General features: G+C 40.2%; 1 protein-coding gene across 2 annotated transcripts in view; it reads right to left on the bottom strand.

Moving 5' to 3' along the window:
- The window catches only part of ESR1 (estrogen receptor 1), a 190577-nt gene that overhangs the window by 132309 nt on the left and 37557 nt on the right, over nucleotides 1-20711 (bottom strand). For both annotated transcript variants that reach the window (XM_007060337.4, XM_043543165.1), the window contains one exon: nucleotides 11829-12019. In XM_007060337.4, the coding sequence (XP_007060399.2) occupies nucleotides 11829-12019 (191 nt within the window). The remainder of the gene's footprint in view (nucleotides 1-11828; nucleotides 12020-20711) is intronic.

Raw genomic sequence — 20711 nt, 5'->3', positions numbered from 1 at the left:
AGACACAGCGCAGCACTGTGTTGGAGCTGAAGGAGATTAAAATTACTGACTGGAAGAAAAATTACCATTACCCAATTAATATTCCTTTCATTTGCAGTTCACCTCATTTAAATAGGTAATCAAATCAAAGCCATTCTTAAATTAATAATGCAGAGAAGAGACTACCCTGCAGACTGAAGAAATCAATATGACCTAGTAAGAGTTTTTCTAACAAGTCACTTCTTTGTTTGCATTCTTTTCATTACATGTGAACTGATGTTTTTCCAATGTCTCCATGCATCATTAGTCATGTTAACTTTTATCAGTGTTATAGTTTTCATTGTATTATTATTTCCAACATCCAAGTGCTTAACTCAGAAGAGGATTCAGAATAATAAATTAGCTTCTTAAGTAATAGCTTAGCATAGACATATCAACATCTGAGGAAATTAATGCACAGGTAACAAATTTTAATACTGAAGGGTATAGGGGGACCTATTTTACTTTATCCAAGGATATATGCTATCACTAGAAAAGGCTAATTTCAGTCTCTTCAGAATGAAAACTTTCACTACTGTAAAAAATGTGAGGAGGAGTAATGAGGATATCAAGATTCTTGTTTTGACAATTAGAAAACAATAAGAAACTTAGAAAACTGACTGGAAAGGACTGGGTAGACACTGGTGACTGGGAGAGGTGTTTGGTTAGTGGATATAATCAATCATTAGATATTGAAAAGAAGGAAGCAGGTGATAGGAGCTCTTGTAGGGGCTTGGTTTGCCACAATACAGAACCTTCTGGAAGGTAGATGGGTGCTTTAAAATGTGGCTCCATTTGAAGTTGGCTAGCTCACCTTACTTCTCAGTCTTTGACACTGAGGAAACCTCATGAATCTAACACTAACTGCAGCATGAAAGATGATCATTACTGTAAGTGGGTGATTTAGGGCTTAGTAACTAGCAAACAGAAGTGTATGGATTTATCTAAGATGCCTTAAGAAGTGGTGGAAATCAAGTGACTAGGAGCTAATGAAAGAGTTCTGTTTAAGTAAAATGTATACTTTGTGGCAAGATTGAACACACATCGGTTTTAAGTGCAGCAAATCAGTTTCTTTGGATTTCTCAAGATCAAATGTATCACTAAATGAAACATTGTACACTGAAGTGAAAGGACAGAACACTGATGAATATACATCCTGTGAATGAGGCATTTCATAGTTAATCATAATTGAAACATTGGCACAACGGTTCGTTTCTGTCCCTGCTTCAGGCCTTTCAGCAGCATCTTCATTCAGAAGAAATTTGTTTTTGCTTTTTTGGGGGTAGGTGGTGATTTCAAACGATCAAAGGGCAATGATTTGAATTTGATAAGTTGTAACCTTAAAATTCCATCAAAGTAGCACAAAATACTAAATCAAGGAAGCAAAGCACTTCAACCTACAAGTAATTTAAATATTCAGGTCCACTGGTAGATGCTGCAAGTCAGGAAGAAAAAACCCAACACTATTGATATTTCAGCACAATGCTTAGTTGAAACTGAGAAATGAACTGATAAGGGATACAAGCATCCATCCATACCATGAGAAAAACACATTTCTGTATAAAACTATTGATTCTATTTCATGAAATAGAATTGCAGAATATTGTATTTGGCTTGCTGAAGATGCAATCCAAGAATTCGGAGGACAAAAAAAAAAACACAAGGCATTTGCCATTTGGGCAGACAAAGGATATAAAAATGAAAAGGTGAAAGAACTTCTCAAGTGCAAACATCCTAAATTTTTTGACACATGCATGCTGAATATACTATTTAAACCTTAGAGAAAGTAACATCATATACAGTCCCAAACCATGTTGCGGAAGTTCATAAATTCTTCTATAACTACCATCAGCCTCAAAGTTGTTTGATTGAAAGAGAATTGATGCCCTTGAATCCCAATGACATCTGTGTCTCTGCATTGAAATCACTACCCTAAAAATACTCATGTTTTCACTGAGCATAAGGAGGGTTTGATCAAAACAATTAAAAACAAGGGACTCCACAGAGAAACACTAAGTTTGCAAAAGCTACTGAAAGATGTTTCAGAAGGATTTGGAAGATTATAGACTAACAGCACTATCACAGTTACCAGACTAATTGCACCTTTGAGTGCATCTCCTCTTGATCACAAGTGTCTACCTGTCATCACTTGTCTCAGGATGGAATTACACAAAACTCTGACTGGTTTTGGCTGCATCCTCTAGTACTAACTTCAGTTACCTCAGCAGGTCTGACTTAACATCAGGGCCTGAGATTATGTTCCCTCTGGGTAAAAATGACCATGGTAATCAGCGACCAAACGGCTTCCTTAAAGCTAAAGTATCATTTAAAATAAATGCATTTCAGAAAAACATATCTGAGCAAAACAGATTGTGCATATCTCTAGCTTTCCCTATGGTTTATCATTCCATGGATCCAGCAAGGATCTTTTTTTTTTTTTAAGACTGTCTCTCTCACACACACACACACTCCTGGCAACTCACCCTCCTTTGTAGGAATAAAGACATTAACTGTTCAGGACCAACCAACCATGGACCATACACGGCACCCCAAAGTTAACCATTTTATCAATACTACCGCTAACCAGAGCTGAATTACCTGTACTCTCAAGGGACTGAATTTTTGCCCTTCCACAGAATCTGTTACCATATCAACATGTGGAGAACTAAAAGAATTTTGCCAACTCCACCTCAGAGAATTCTTTCACAACAATGACACCACCCCCCACAACCACCACACCCACACCAACAGTCATAAAAAAAAAAACCAACTGGGCACCCCACCGCAGGTGAGACCACACTATCATTACATTGATTGCTTCACACAAAAATTTGACTGAGATCTTTAATCATGTTTACCACAATCTCTCCACCACAGAGAGGACAGCCATATAGTCCCTAAAAAGCCACCAGATAGTGATCAAAGACAACAGGGGTTCCATCATAGCCCTCAACCATGAGGGCTATATTAACGAGGCCAACAACCAACTCTGATACCACCTACTATAAAGAACTCACAAGACATGGCACCACAATTCACCCAAGAATTTAAGGATATCAAATCATTCCACAAACAGCTTCAAGAGAAAGTCTACAACTTCATCACCCGTGGTCTTACTCCAGAAACCATCCACATGCTTCCCAAGAAGCACAAAACAAGAGAAGCCAGGTAGACCCACCATATCCAGCCATGGCACTCTTTCTGAAGGAATATGAGGATTCATAGAAATCATGCTCAAGTCACTCACCACACAAAAGGGTCAGCTTCTGGCAGAATACAATCTGCTTGCTCCAGAAACTCCACAACATTAACAACCTCCCTCAGAACACCATCCTTGGCACCATGGTGTATAGGGAGAGGACATCCAATGTTCCTCACAATTACAGCATTGCTGCCTGCCTCAGATATCTACAAGACAATGGACTACATTCAGATATCCACTCCAAACTCATCCATTTCACCCTCGCTCATAACAATTTTACATTCAAACACTTTGTCCAGACCATGGGAACAGCTGTAGGTACTAGGATGGCTTCCCAACATGCCAATCTATTCATAAACCACCTTGAGGAAGAATTTCTTGACAAATGCACTAAGAAACCAATAATATACATTGATGCTATTTTCATCCTCTGGATAGATGACCTAAACTCCCTCACAGATTTCCACCACAGCTTCAACCACCACCTCCCATCCATCAGCTCAGAGCCACTCCCACAACAGCATCAACTTCCTGTACACCACAGACAGTTATATACAAGAAACCCACAGATCACCACACTTACCTTCACAGTTCCAGTATCTATAGCCACGCACTCAGATACCACAGAATATACTCCAAGGAGAAAAAGTCTGGGATACACACTTTATAAACACTTAAAACTGTCTTTAAAAAACCCCACCCAGAAATACACACTCCACCAGAGAAGTAGATTCTATCATGGAAAGGGCCACCCAAATACACAGAGAACCTGTTTCAATACAGAGGTCGGGGGGGGGGGGGGGGAGGAACCCTCCAGCCTCACACAGCTAGTGTCACCCCACCCTGAAACCCATACAGGGTTGTAGGTATCATTAAACCATTACAACCCACATTTGATGGGAACCACACCCTGAAATAAATCCTACTCAAATCCCCTCTTCTGGCCTTCAAACACCTCTCTTCCACAACCTCACCAAGCTCATCAGAAGCAAGCTCCTTACAGATCAGGACACCAACTCAAAGCAGCACCAGACCCTGCCAGAACAGATACAAAACCTGCAGACATATCTCCACTGCTAGGAGGATCAATACCTCCCACAACACACCTTTCAAGATCCATGGGTCCTACACATGCCTATCACAAATGTGGGGTACCTCAGTTAGTGCACTAAATTATTTCACCCACATAGTTGTTGGTGGGACAAACTGTCACTATGCATTCAGAAGAACACACCTTATCAACCATGGGTGAACACTCTTCAAAATGATCATTTCATATCTGGACATCTCAGTCCCCATTCTCAAAGGAAATCTGCACAACACCTTCAAAAGACGAGCCTGGGAGCTTAAATTTTGCTAAACACTAAAAAGCATGGACTTAAGACACTGGATTTATAGCATATTACAACTAATCCACTAGCCCCCTTTTTTTCTCGTTTGACTGCAGAGATGTTAACTGGACACTGCACCTTGAATGGTCTTTCATAGTGTGTTAACTACTTATGCTAAACAATCTGTTCCACCATGTATTTAGCTGTGACTCCAAGTACTTTCCCAGACCAGAAGAAAAACCAAGCACAAAAGCTTGTCTCTTTCACCAACAGCAGTTGACCCAATAAAAAATTGTTTCTAATACCCTAGGACCAACACCACCACCACGACTACCACAACAACGCCCTTTGATCTGTTACGTCCCAGCATCGTCATTCAAGTGTGGGTGGGGGCGGGGGGATGTTCTTATCTGTAGCCCCTGTTACTTTACTTCACACAATGCACAGTTAGTCTGTGGAATTCTTTGCCAGAGGATGTTGTGAAGGCCAAAACCATAACAGGGATTGAAAAAGAACTAGATAAATTCATGGAGGATAGGTTCATCAATGGTTATTAGCCAGGATGGGCAGGGATGGTGTCCCTAGCCTCTGTTTGCCAGAAGCTGGGAACGGGTGACAGGGAGATGGATCACTTGATGATTAGCTGTTTTGTTCATTCCCTCTGAAGCACCTGGCATTGGCCACTGTCGGACAACAGGCTAGATGGACCTTTGGTCTGACCAGTACGGCCGTTATGTTCTTTACTGTCCCCCCCGCCCACCGCCCCTTATTCAACTAAAGGGATGCATTCATACAGGAAAATCTTAGACCCTCTATATGAAATAACTTCCACCTATTGACCAGTCACAGCGTCCATAAAATTGTTATAGCTTGATATTCAAAGCATTATTACAGATTACACAGTAGTCCCATTTCTGTCACAAGCACTACTGCTGCACTGTCAGTGGAAATACGGCATGGCCTAATTATTAAAGAACTGGAATTACACATGGACAAAATCAAAATGATTAAGAGAAGCTTCAGAAAATTTCCATAACTTGCCATCATGTATAATCCTAAAAACAGTCACAGGGTGAGCTCAGAACAAGACGCTAAGACACATTTGATGGAACATAATCCTGAATTCCTTACTTTCAGTATTTAAATTGTAGCCTCCTTGGGGCAGGGACTTACTTTTTGGTCTATGTTGGTATAGGGCCTAGCACAATGGAGTCACGAACTGGGACGAGGTCTCATCTGTGTTACATCACTTTCTCCTTATCAGCTGTTTTGTGTGTGGCCCAATCCTGTCTCATGCTCTAAGAAAGCTTATTGTATTAGGCCCCACAGACAAGATAGGTGGGGGAAAAAACACCTAGTTCAAGGATCCTGATGGATTTTAGGCACAGAGCTACTTAGAGTCATCAGGAGTGATGCAGCTTTGTGCCTGCCCAAGCAAACAAATTTAGTTGCTCAGGGAATTTAGGTATCTATGCTCAGACAACAGTTGAGAGAAGGTTTTGAAGATCCAGATTTGGGACTTAAGCATGTAAATTGGCAGTTAAGCACCTAAGTCTTTTTGTGGATCTAGCTCTTTGTCCAAGACTCAACATCTCAGATTCTGAAAACATTGGTAAAAGTATATCAGCATCAAAGGGCAGGTACAATACAGCAGGTAGGACTGTGTGCGTGCTTGCCGGGGGTGGAGGGGGGAGGGTTGAGAAAAAAAAAAAAAAAAAAAAAAAGGGGAGAGGTTGAAATTCTGGAAGAAAAAAAAAAACAAAACAAAAAACTTTCAATTGTTTCATTTCCACCTAGCTCTATAACTGGTCAGAACATAGGAAAAGTTTAAAAAAAAATTGTTTCCATTTTTGTTGAAATTTTGGGATCAGCTCTATTAGTTAAATTAGAGACTTGATTGTGTTCTTACATTTTATGTTCGGAATTCCAAGCTTTTCATTTGGGATAATGCAAGTGTCTTTATGTTTGAAGAACAAATATACCTAGGAGGTAAATCACCTCTTTTATAAAATAAGTGAGGGTGTTGTCAGATCTGTTCAATGGTTCTTTTCTGGTTGGGAAAAAACCCAACTGTTCCAAAAGAATACCCTGATTACATTTTCCATGGTCCCAGACTCGGGGGGGGGGGGGGGGGGGGAAGAGAAGCAGAGGTTTAATCTTTATTTATGCTCCAATATCAGTGGGAGCTATGCAAGAACAACTATTCTGATAATACTTATGATATTATCTTCAGTTGATGTTTATATCAGACCAATGCAATGGGCACACTGGAGAGTTACTGGGTACACAAACTTATTAAAAAACGTTTCTGCCTTCTTGGCTGCAGGATGATTTGTAGCAGTTGTAGCTACTGTCAAAAGAGGTTAAACAAGGAAATACAAGGAGGCGGCAGGCAATAATGAAATACTGGTGTGAGTGGTTCATGAACTCCTCTTGGACTAGCTGAAAATCCTGGAGTTAAGGTATTGTGACAGTAATACCTGCACCCCTCATTAGGGATCTTTTGCTAGTGGAAAAGACAGCATTGGAATTCCATTCTTGGCTCTTCCCACCCCCAACACAAAAGAAAAAAACAAAACAAAAAAAGAGTTACTACCAACCCTGAAAGTTTGCAGTTCAAACGTTTATTTCAACAAAGTCCAGCACTATCACTGGGCAGCTAAGTCAACAACTGATAAAGTCCCCTATCTCCTGCCAAAAGGTTCTCCTCCCTGTGGCCCAGAATGCATGACTGGTACATACAATCCATTCTCAGCTGCATGACTGAAATACTTCATTTCTTTGGGTTATCCCTGCAGTGCTAGAGACCCAGACGTCTGGGCGGTTTAAGAGACTAAGGAATGCTCATTCACATAGTCAGCGAGTTTTGTGTATTTAGGAGCTGGGGGGGAAGAGAAGAACACACTTTGGTCTCAGCTTTTTCCTATCCAGCTGACCTTACTGTACAGCCTCATTTGTGACTAGAAATCTGAAATTTCAAAGAATTTATAAAAACCTGCAGCTAAAGGGATAAAAGGAGGAAGCAGAAAATAATGAGGGGTAGGTGGAGGGGGGAGGTAAAGATGTGTGCACTTTGGGAGAAATTTTCAATTTAATCCTGCTAGGTTCTAGGCACCCTCAACTCGCACTGTAATCAGTGGAAGTGGAAGGGGCCCTGTACCTCAGTCATGCACAGCACTTTGCGGGATCCAGCTCTGGGAAACCAAGAGTAATTAATTTGCCTCCTATGTCCTTGATGGCAAAGGAATACAGCAATAAATAGGGGAGGAAAAGAGGAGGGAGGAGAAGAGGAGGGAGTTGTTCTATATAGGAGGCTGACAAAACCAACATGACATAACTACATGCAGTATGTGTCCACGTTTCCAAAAGGATGGAGAAGTTAGAGGGTTGGCAAAAATGCCCTACTCAAGGAACTCAGTTGGTTTAGTTTTTGATAATCAAGAGGTGACTTGACTACGATTTAGAAGTACTTTCATGGGATACGAATAGTAGTTAAAGGGTTCGATAATCTAGCAGAGAAAGGCAAACAAGTACAAGTAGTTGGAAGTTAAGACAGACAAAAAAAAAAAAAACAAAAAACCACACACACGGCAATTTTTAAACAGAGGGTAAACTATCCATTGGAGCAAAACTACCAAGAAAAGTTCATTATGTTTTGGAGTCCACAAATCAAGACTGGATGCTTTTCTGGAAGATGTGTTTGATTAAAACAATGTATTTGACTCAATAGAGGGACAACTGGGTGAAATTCTATGGCATGTGTTCTAAGAGGTCAGATTAAATGATCTAATGTCCCTTTTGGCCTTAAATCTGTGAAGAGAGAATTACAATTTACTGCGGCTGTTTGTAATGCTAGAATAGCATTTTAGATAGGAGAACGTTACCTTCCAGGTCACTTCCTATGGGAAAAGAAAGGCAAAAAACCCAGGTCTGTGGGTTCTGAAAAGCCTGAAGTGTGCTGGCAAACTTTGAAACTCAGCAACGTTTAAACAGGGTGCCGAAGGAATTGAGGAGGGAGGAAATGGAAGAAAGAAGAAACCAAATCTATGAATATGTGCAAGTCAAACCATTTTCCCTCCTTATTCTTATTAAAAAAAAAAAAAAAAAGATAGAAAATAAATGGAACTGGTTTATAATTACAAGCATATGTAGGTGTATGCGCTTGCCAGGGAGGGTTTTTTCCTGAATTTAGAGCACAGTTCAACTCTTAGAAGCAGAAGTCACTAAATGGCTGTTCCTATAGAAGCACCTCCCTAGAGGTCTTAAAGAATTAGAAGCAGAAAATAAAATAGCTAAAACCTTTTTGAGAGCTCTGGACAACTCATTGCAGTTTGAGATATGCTCTAATTGTGTCAGCCAGTGACCAATTTCTTTATTTAAGGAATCGTAACGGTTTTAATAGATTATTCTAGTTCTATCATACCCTCAATCTGAAACATTTCTAATTATTCTGGCAGCGTGTGCCTGGTACAAGAACCACTCCTACCATACCTCTGGATTCAAGGTCAATCAAACCAGCACATCCCTGCCCAAAGACGCCTACAGCCTGCATGCCTTTGAGGGGTAAAAACACCCTTACAATCACCAAGCCAGGCATGCAATGGATTGGTCATTTTATCTGGTTTGCTTTATTGTTAAGTATTTGAGAATTTGTGAATAATAATCTTCAGAATAAACACCCCTATGTAACACTAAAATAGCATTTGTAATCGGGACAAACTGGCAAAAGGCTTAAAATCTAAAACTACAGGATGAACTTGACACTGCCATTAACTCGTGCTGCTGTTGAATCAAAAAAATAAAATGAAACATACATGTTTTATAAGTGCAAAAAAGCACAAGAGCATCCAACTCTGGCTGTATTTTGAGCTTTCAGCTATTTGACATAAGAAAGTCATCCAAAGGCTGCAAAAAAAATCTAAGCCATTCCGATTGCTGTGGGAGAAATACAAGCAGTTCACCATCACTATTTGGCCTTAATTTGCAATAGGTCTATCAGTCAGTATTTGAATTTGTGAATAAGTAAACAGATTAAAAACCTCAAGGATAACAGATCACAAAATGTGCTACGTTCATTTAATTGATATCTGTAACTCACTTATTTATAGTACTAATAATAAAAGCACCGAACATTTTGAAAGCAAAATTTTCACCTGGTACCTCCCTATAGCAACTCTGCTACAAAACCTTTGAGAAAAAAGACCTATGCTGATGGATTAATTGGGTTCTGCTGTATTTTAAGTCCTTTCATTTAAATACAAAGAAATGAAAACAGATTTTTAAAAAAGTGTTGCAGTGTTTTAGACATGCACCCCACCTTTTCCACTGGAAACAAAGCATTTAGCACTTCACAGGATTAGGCTCGTGTGTTACAAAGTAGTGAAAAAAGCTGAAAGAGTCTTCTGCGCTCACATATGTATAGAGATCACCCAAGTTTCATGCTTGGGTGATCTCTATTTGTATTCAGTTTGTATTCAGAAACTATTCAGTTTGTATTCAGTTTGTATTCAGAAACTATTCAGTTTGTATTCAGTTTGTATTCAGAAACTCTATTTGTATTCAGTTTGTATTCAGAAACAGTTGTTTCAACTTTTTCCCTAGAGAAGTAAAACTCAGAGGCCAAGTATGGTTTTTAGCAAGTTTTAACTGCTTCTTATCTAAATTTGGAGCTGAGCTGAATGAAATACCAAGCAGTCAAATGATTTGCCCAAGACCACAGAATCAGTTGTGTGACAAAGTTCCTCCTCTGCCTTGGTGGGTCCTGAGCTTATTGGCAGATTTGCTTGCCTCAGAGGTTCACGGCAGCCCTCAGTCTGGCCACTTTTGCTAGTGGCTCAAACCAGCTGTTCACTCAGCTAACCTCATCACTGCCCAGCATAGGGAGACGGAAGGAGAACAAACCCTGCAGTCTCTGCTGATCCACATAGTGGGTCGGGGGACAGACCAGGGACCTTCCCCTCTGGTGGAACCTACAGTCCAGGACAACTCCTCCTGTATCCAATAGGGAGTTGGAGGGGGAATGGGGGGAACCCAGGCCTGTCCTCTACTTTGGGTTCCAGCCCAGGGCCCTGTGGATCACAGCGGTCTACAGTGTTTCTTGTAGTGATCACACAACTGTTACAATTCCCTGGGCTACTTCCCCATGGCCTCCTCCCAACACCTTCTTTATCCTCACCACAGGACCTTCCTCCTGATGCCAGATAGCATTTGTATTCCTCAGTCCTCCAGCAGCACGCCCTCTCTCTCAGCTCCTTGCATGCCCCCCACTGACTGAAGTGAGGTCCTTTTTAAGCCAGGTGTCCTAATTAGCCTGCCTGCCTTAATTGGTTCCAGCAAGTTCCTGATTGTTCTGGAACCACCCTGTTACCTTACCCAGGGAAAAGGGACCTGCTTAATCTGGAGCTAATATATCTGCCTTCTATCACTTCCTGTAGCCATCTGGCTTGACCCTGTCACAGTTGCCCAATGCACACTGTGAACCCAGGATATTCCCAGGGTAGGTTTAGCTACCAGATTTCAGTTTTACTTCTGCCAGGTGTACTCTGTTCCACAGGGTTTTACCTAGACAGTGCAGTTTTTGGGTCAGTTTTCTGTGACAGAATGCCGTACCTCCCTGTGTGATACTAAGTGACAAGGCACAGCAACAGCCATGAAAGAAAAAGACATGAGGGTGACTCTTCTCACCTCACCCCCATCCTAACTGCTTGCAGGACACAATATGTTTTGAAAAGGAAACCTCTTATTGAGTTTGCATTCAAAGAAGTGATGTCCTTAAGTTTTGCCTTGAACTGAACTATCTTGCGAATCTAGCACTTGATTTATTATAAATCAATAAGCAAGAATTAAGCTGCACTCTGACAGGGAATTCACAAGAAAAAGGCTGTTTGAGATAAGGAATATTTACATGAAGAGCAGTGCAGAGTATATGTGCAAAGGGAAGACGGGAGGAGGGAAGAAAACAACCCAGCAGTGTTGAATAGGATTCGGCATAGAGTTTTATTTTAAAATTAGATTCCTCTCCAGTGCCATGATGAGACATACACAAACCCAGAGATAGAAAGGAGAAGTGTTGGGTTTTTTTTTTTAAATCTTGGACTAAACCAATTACAGTGTTATTAGTAAACAGGATCATAAATGCATGTGGGTGAGCATGTGGTTGTCAGCTTGTGAATGATTCCTGGAGAACAAAACATTATCTATCTATAGTCTCCATACCATCACAAATGCACACAATTCCCTAGGAATAAGGAACTTACTATATTTCCACAAGTTATTACCTTGAATGCTTCTTTTGAAGAAGGCCTTACAGCCCTCGCAAGACCAGACTCCATAATGGTAGCCTGAAGCATAGTCATTGCACACAGCACAGTAACGGGTTTCTTTGGTGGATTCCATGGACAGGCTGCCCTTTTCACTGGTGCTGGACATCCTCTCCCTGCTCCCTTGTCGCCGGTTATCCGAGCTTGGCCTGTAAAATGAACATTCAGTGAGTTTATTGACATTAAAAAGTCTCATTCCAGCTGCTGAGTTACTTTAATATTACCTTTACATGTAAACAATTGCCACAGGCATGTTATATGATCATAAAGAGGAAAGGAGGAAAAGGAACAGGAATAGAAGTACCTGTGGGATTGCAAATGGAAGGGAATGTGGTCAGACACACACTGTTGAGATGTGGTTCAATATTTATTTAGTGGAGACAAGACTGCTTTGAGAAATGGAATGCAACTGGCTGAGACAGAATCATGTGACCAGAAATACTAAAAATTTACTATTTAACATATCACTTACCAAAAATAAATTTAATTTTCAATTCTTGAACAGATGTCAGTTATCTTACCAGGATCACAGGACCTTGTCCTAGCCAATTACATTGTGTTTCTGAATCTAACAAGTTGGACCTTCCTCCAGGTTTTACTTTTAGGTGTGACATGTCCTCTACCCCACTTCGAGTGCAGCAGGATTCCCTTTTTTTTTTTTTAATTAATGAGGCATGTGGCACAAACAGAAACTTCAAGCTCCTAGCCAAAACACCAACAATTCTCCAAAGATTCCTACTCTCAAATGCCATCTTTCATCTAGCTAAAATTACTCCGCAACATCAGCTGCCACTCCTCCCACCTCCCAAGTATGCATACCAGCCAAAACTTCCTGGAAGCATTTCCACACCACTCCCAAATGCTGCCACCCATACCTGTCAAAACTCTTATGCCTGCCATGCCCAAATTAAATTGGCATTCAACTGCTTAGAAAGGATATCACTTACAGAAATATAAGGCATTGTCATGATAGCCTATTCTAAGCAACTTTACCTGAATTGCCAACAATTCAGTTTAACAGCATTTTTGAAGTCAAGTGAAAGCTTTTGCCTCAAGTCCTGTGCTCCAGTTCATTTTGGACTTTTTAATATTCATCTGTAGTTTATTTGTGACTTGTGTAAGTTGAAGACAGCTGTGAACAGTGAAATGCTGACATGGCAGAACTCTGGCTTTTTGGAGGTTCTAGAAAATGGGTAGAATTCCTGATACCATAAAAAGCATGACCATAATATGCAAAGTAACATTCACTTGCATATTTTGGATGCTATTAAAATTTAAGAGGAGGAAATGGTGTCATTGGTTTAAAAAGTGTTATTTATACACTAGTGTCCATTCTTCCTCCCTCTCGAGGTCTACTTTTTATCCTTTCCTATTATTCATTTTATTGTCCTTCATTGCTAGGATTTCTCTTTGAAGCTGTTTTACCTCAATGTTTCATTTAATCATATCCCTTTTACTGTATCACTTCACTACTTCTCCCATGTTGCCTAGATTTATAAAGCAAAAGAAGTTGAGCATTAATCAAACCAGCATTTTTGTACTTTCCCTGTACCCTTCCACCACAGCCACAGAGATGCCAGACCATCCCTTTTCTTCCAACACATGGAGCTGCCAAACCTGCTAATACCATCACATTGTAGAGGAGAAGAGACAGCATCTCCACACTTCAGTCTTTGCTGCTTTTCTGAGATTCCCAACCCTCCCACTGTTTCCTGGTATGAGGGAGGGAATGGGACCCACTGGAAAGGGGAAGTGCCTCACAGCAACAGGGCCAGCTGGGAGAAGAGGATGATTCTGACAGGGGAAAGGTGGACTAGTTTGGACTCCTAAGCAGAATTCATGGCCTAATTCCGCCTCAGTGTGACCATAGATCTTCCCTCGTCTCCCAGCCCCAATAGCCTTGACATAACTTCAAAAAGCCCTACCCTGGAGGGCTGTTAATTTTGTGCATTATCGGTGTTTTAACTCTAATGAAAAACAAAAATAAGCTAAGAAATAAACGCCATCTTTAGCCACACTTTAACAAGGATAACCTATTCGTTCACCTAAACTGATGTGACTATACACTTAACTATTCATCAAAATGATTAATGGATTTCAAGGCTAAAAGGGATCATTGCGATCTAGTCTGACCTCCTGTCTAGAGACCATATAACTTTCCAAAAATAATTCCTAGAGGGTATCTTTACTTCAATTGCCACTAAAAGAATCCATCATGACCCTCTGCGAGTTGTTCAGTGGTTAATTACTCATGGTTATAAATTTATGCCTTATTTCCAATAGATGGAAGTTGAAACTAGACTGGATCATGTTACACCCTTCTTTGATAGATTGAAGAACCCATTATCAAATAGGTATACTCCATTAGGTACTTCTAGACTGGAACATAGGTATCACTTAACCTTCTTTTTGTTAAGGAAGTTGGTGGCAATATGGGACTTCAACTACTCAGACATCTGTTGGGAAAATAATGTGGCAGGGCACAGATTATCTAAAAAGTTCTTGGAACATGTTGGAGACAATTTTTTTATTTAAGAAAGTGGAGAAAGCTACTAGGGGAGAGACTGTTCTAGATTTGACAAATAGAGAGGGACTGGTTGAGAATTTCAAAGAGGAAGACAGCTTAGGTGAAAGTGGTCATAAAATGGTAGAGTTCATGATTCTAAGGAATGGTGAAGGGAAAACAGCACAATAAAGATAATGGATTTTTAGAAGGCAGACTTTATTAAAGTCAGGGAGTTGGTAGGCAAGATCCCATGGGAAGCAAGTCTAAGGGGGAAAATACTTCGAGAGTGGACAGTTTTCAGAAAGACATTAAGAGCAAAACTATCCCACTGCATGGGGAAGATAGGAAGTATGCCAGGAGACTACCCTGTCTTAACCAGGAGCTACTCCATGATCTGAAACACACACAGTCTTACAAAAAGTGGAAACTAGGGCAAATTACAAAAGGATGAATATAAACAAATAAGTATGTAGAGACAAAATTAGAAGGGCCAAGGCACAAAATGAGATTAAACTAGCTAGAGACATAAAGGGTAACTAGAAACATTCTACAAATACATTAGAAGCAAGGGGAAGAGCAAGGACAGGGTAGGCCTGTTACTCCACGAGGGGAGGAAAACAGAAAACGTGGACATGGCAGAAGTGATGAATGACTGTTTCTGTTTTCACCAAAAAAGAAAGTCACAATTGGACATCTAACTTAGTGAATGCCAGTGAAAATGAGGTAGGATCAGAGGCTAAAACAGGGAAAGAACTTAAATCACTTAGACAAGTCACCAGAGCCCGATGAAATAGCTCTTTAGTCAGCTCCTAGAGTATCTGAGTCATTAGCGATTATCTTCAAAATGTCATGGAAGATGGGGGAGATTTCAGAGGACTGGAAAAGGGCAAATATAGTGCTCATCTTTAAAAAAGGGGGAAATAAGGACAACCTGGGGAATTACAAACCAATTATCTTAACTTCAGTACCAAGAAAAATAATGGAGCAAATAATTAAGCAATCAATTTGCAGACACAGAAGATAAGTAACAACCTGCATGGATTTGTCAAGAACAAATTATATCAAACAAACAATAGCTTTCTTTGACAGAACAAGCCTTGTGGATGGGGGAAAGCAGATGATGCGATATATCTTTACTTTATTAAGGCTTTTGATATGGTCTCGCGTGACAGTCTCAAACAATCTAGAAAAATACAACCTAGATGGAGCCTACTATAAGGTAGGTGCATAACAGGTTGGAAAACCATTCCCAGAAAGTAGTTATCAGTGGTTCACAGTCAAACTGGCAAGGCATATCAAGTGGGGTCCCGCAGGGATTAGTTCGGGGTCTGGTTCTGTTCAATATCTTAATCAAGGATTTAGATTATGGCATAGAGAGTACACTTATAAAGTTCACGGATGATACCAAGCTGGGAGGGGTTGCAAATGCTTGGAGGATAGGATTAACATTCAAAATGATCTGAAGGAAATAGGAGAAAATTCAATAAGAACAAATGCAAAGTACACCACTTAGGAAGGAACAATCAGTTGCATACATAAAAAATGGAAAAGAACTGTCTAGAAAGGAGTATTGCAGAAAGGGATCTGGGGGCCAGTGAATCACAAGCTAAATATGAGTGAACAGTGTAACACCACACAACATTCTGGGATGTATTAACAGGAGTGTTGTAAGGAAGACATGAGAAGTAATCAGTACTCCAGTACTGATTAGGCTTCAACTGAGTATCAGGAAAAATGGACACAAATTGGAGAAAGTCCAGGGAAGAGCAACAAAAAATGATTAAAGGTCTAATATGACTATGAGGGAAGATTGAAAAAAAAAAATTGGGTTTGTTTAGTCTGGAGAAAAAAAAAAGACTGAGGGGGCATGATAACAGTTTTCAAGTACATAAAAGGTTTAGATGGAGAAGGGAGAAAATTATTCTACTTAACCTCAGAGGATAGGACAAGAAGCAATGGGCTTAAATTGCAGCAAGGGCAGTTTAGGTTGGACACTAGGAAAAACTTCCTATCAGGGTGGTTAAGCACTAGAATAAATTGCCTGGTGAGGTTGTGGAATTTCCATCATTGGAGATTTTTTTTTTAAGATCAGGTTAGACAAACACCTGTCCAGGATGGTTTAGATAATCCTTAGTCCTGCCATGAGTGCAGGGAGACTGGACTAGATGACCTCAAGGTCCCTTCCAGTCCTATGACTATGAAGCTAAACAGAGTGATAGACTCAAGGAGCTCAATATCAGGCATGTTTTCTAATCCCTTGATCATTCTCATGGTCTCATCTCTGAACCCTCTCAAATTTATCAACATCCTTCTTGACGATGGACACTGGAAATAGAACAGTATTCCACCAGCAGTTGCATCAGTGCCAAATGCAGAGGAAATTAACTTCTCTGCTCCTACTTGAGATTCACCTATCTACACATCCAAGGATCGCAGCAACCTTTTAGGCCACAGCATCGCACTAGAAACTTCTGGTCAGCTGATTATTCACCATGACCCCCAAATCCTTTTCAGGGTCACTGTTTCCCAGGATAGAGGCCCCTAACCTGTAAGTATGGCTTACATCACTTGTTCCAGATGTACACATTTACCCATATTAAAAACAGTGTGCTTGCAAGCAGTTTACCAAGTAATGTAGATCGACAACCTATAGTCTTCATTATTTCCCACTCCCCCATATTTTGGGTCACCTGCAAACTTTATCACTGGTGATTTTATGTTCTCAGGTAAAACACTTTTGATTAAAAAAAAAAAGTGTTAATAGCATAGGGCCAAGGACTGATCCCTGCACCCATTCAGTGATGATTCTCCATTTACAAGTACATTGAGCCCTATCTGTTAGCCAGTTTTAAACCCATGTAATGTGTGCCATATTAATTTTGTCATTCTAAGGGTTTTTTTAAAACCCAAATACTGGGTAGTATCAAGTCAAATGCCTTACAGAAGTCTTGGTATATTACATCAGTACTATTACCTTTATCAAGGAAACTTGTAATCTCATCAAAAGGGGGGGGGAAAAAAAGGTAGTTTGACAAGATCTGTTTTCCAAAGACCCATGCTAATTGGCATTAGTTATATTACTCTTTCAGTCTTATTAAGAGAGTCCCATAACAGCCACTCTGTTATCTTGCCCAGTTTTGAGGTGCTTTTCATCCGCTTCCCTCACAATGGGAAAAAGCTGCTCAGTGGCTCAGCTTTGGGGGAGTCCTACAGCTGTGAATCCCCTGTAGTGACGCTCACTTTCTACACACAAACTACTGTTAACAAAAGAAAAAGTGGGGTTAAGTGTTTCATTGCTGTTGCCACATGCCAATCAGATCTGAACTACTTGTTCCTGATTCCTGACCTACTAGCAAGGTTCAAATGTTTGCCAGCTACTCCAATTCAGCTGTACAGGGCTTTCTGCAATTAAGTACAAGTCATTTTTAAAAAAAAGGTTACAGTAAAAGGCATCTTTATTCCAGCAAACATTTGGAGATCTTCAATCATCGGGGTAGCCTACCAAACCATCCGAGATCAAAGCACCAGACTCATTTAGGAGCCTAAATCTTATTGATAGGCTTTGGACCAGGCCCTATTCTCTACATTGCTCATTCACACTAAGGTCACAAAGCAATGTCCTACTCTGACCATACATTTTTTATAATGGCACTGTCACTGGTTCCCACATTTGAGGAAGTTAGGATTTCCCAGTGACTCTGTGAAATTTAGGTAGAGTTTTTCCAAAGGTTCACTTTCATTAAGAGCCTCACTGACAAATACATAGTCAAAAGGTTCTTTCTTCATTGTGATCTTGATAGGATAGGGAAGATTTTATTCTTTACCAAAACGTTCATGCATTTTCCAGAAATGCTATAAATAAACTAAAATATTGCAACAGTTCTCTTATCTTGTTAGTTACAGAATCACATACAGCTAAGACCCAAACACAAACAAGAATGCATGGGATGGAGATTAGAGTGAGTCAGAAGTTATGGCTGTATGCACTGGACACTCACATATTATATCATTTTTCCACTCCACAATTTGTGATTAATCCATCTTGGTTTGCATTCAGAATTATATCTAAAAATCTGAACCAAGACCTTTACATGTTATTCATTTGCCTCCAAACATTGGTGTCTCAAGATACTTCCCTGACAATTCACCACAACTGACTATGTATACCTTTGGACTGCTCCTGAATTACACAATTTCTGACATATTTCGCATTGCTTTTGACTCCTCATAAACACTTTATGGGTGTGGTTTAAGATGTTGTAACATGAATATTGTATCTAACAAAGCCCCAACAACCTATTGCTGAATCTTGCTAATTCACATGAATGACTGGAGACCCACTGCAAATTAATACATTTTGGAAAATACAAATAAGCAAATACTTAAAGTGGAGATAATGCAGCATGGAATATGCTTTGTTTACTTGATCAGTGTAGTTTAGTTTTAATTATTTACATAAATACATTTCAAGGTATACTAGACATGTAATAAATAGTAATACTTTCTGTAGTATAATTTGCAAATAATGGAATTTTAACATCACACTTCTCTACAGCACAATTTTAGCTGAGATGTGGGATCAGAACATCTTTGTGTGCAAACTTTAGGGTACGCGGATTAACAAAGCGTGAATGAGAATGAATGTATTGTGACTTATTAACATACTGCCCTACAAAGGCCCTGAATGGGTTAATGTGGGCCACAGAAGCCAGTTAACTTATCAGGCTGCACCGGGAGGGTGGGCCAGACTTAATTTAGCATGAGTCATGGCTAGAGGATTACTTTAAACAGAGGAAATTTAGAGCAGAAGGGGGCTGTACTCCCAGAGAAACTCTGCAGTCACTCCCTGGGAAAAGAGAGAGACCAGAAAGATCGAGGAGGAGGGAAATGTCCTATCTCCAGGAAGCAGGCTGAGAAGGAGAAAGGGAAATAGAACAGACAGGCTTCTCCAGGGGCAAACTGGAAGCCTAGCTGAGAGTAGGGGGTGCCAATTTTGGTTGGATGTATTCGTGGAGATTTCATCACATGACACAATCTTTAATGTAAAGATGAATCTTTAATTCCTGGAGACTCCAGGCCAATCCTAGCTGAGATGGGCACCCTGATGACCTGCAGCCTGCCTGAACTGAGTGAGGGGAAGAGTGTGCCAGGACCTGCATCCGGGGATTGACAGAGGCACAGAAGGGCAGCAGACCAACACCTGTGACAAGGGGGCTGCCAGCAGAGCTGAAGGTTTGTTTTTTTTAATCCATTTTTAGGTAGACTTTGGTAAAGAACTTAGGTAAAGTCTGTGGCCCCAGAAGGGGCAGGGCTCTAAAGTGATCCGGCTGGAAAGTCAGGGTGCTCTTATGGCTAGAGCTGGCTGATGGAGAGTGGGGGAAATGGAGGCAAAGGGCAGTGCGATGCCACATTCATCCAGGAGGGAGGAGTCGGGGCAAAACTTTCTACATCACTCCAATATCCTGCAAGCCATGAGATGGTAATGGGTCCAACACAACACTTTGACAGTACCAAAAGATGAAATTCTCTAAAATGAGTTATTTTCAGAACAGTCTTGCATCACATCTCATATTAAAGTTGCTACATACGTCATAGCTAGGAGATTTAGATATCCTTTGATTTACAAGACCCTCCCCATGGATTAATCTTTCTTTATACAAGAAAACCTCTCTTCTGGAGCACAGAATCTGTTTATGGCATTTGGACACTGGATGGTACTGATACATGAAGAAATCAGTCTACTCCTCCTCAGACAGATGGAAACATCAGCAACTGAAAGGATGACTGAAGCTACAAAAAGGAGCAGCTGTAGTATAAGAATAGTGGATCTATCACTTCCTGCATCTAGGATCTACAAAATTTGAGAAGTGATCCAACCCTGAGCTCCAAAACAAACTTGGGAATCTAGAAAAAAAAATTCCTTATCAACTGACTAGAACAACATATCTGAAAATATATACAAACATGCCATAGATGTATATACTAGTGTTATCCAATATTACATTCTCCAGTGGATTTACCGAACCCCAACTGGTTAAACTTTATGAGGCTAGTACAGGAAGACAAATGCTGGAGATGTGATTCAGATAATGCTCAAAGCATGCTCTACTACAGTACACTTTGGGAGGAATTCATCTGATTGGAATTGCTACTGAACTACAATGTAGACATTGCTCATTCATTCACTTACTTAGATATCCACTGCATCTATGTGCAAATTCTACATGTATTACATATTTTTTAAAAAAAGATTTATAGTACAATAAAAATCTTAAAAACAAATCTCCAGGAAAGCCAGACAACACAACCAACCCAAGCCATTTATTAGACTCTCC

This window comes from Chelonia mydas, chromosome 3, assembly GCF_015237465.2.
Source record: "Chelonia mydas isolate rCheMyd1 chromosome 3, rCheMyd1.pri.v2, whole genome shotgun sequence".
In the NCBI taxonomy this organism is placed as follows: domain Eukaryota; kingdom Metazoa; phylum Chordata; order Testudines; family Cheloniidae; genus Chelonia; species Chelonia mydas.
Note: the sequence above shows the minus strand (reverse complement) of the source record. Positions and strands in the feature narration are given on the sequence as shown.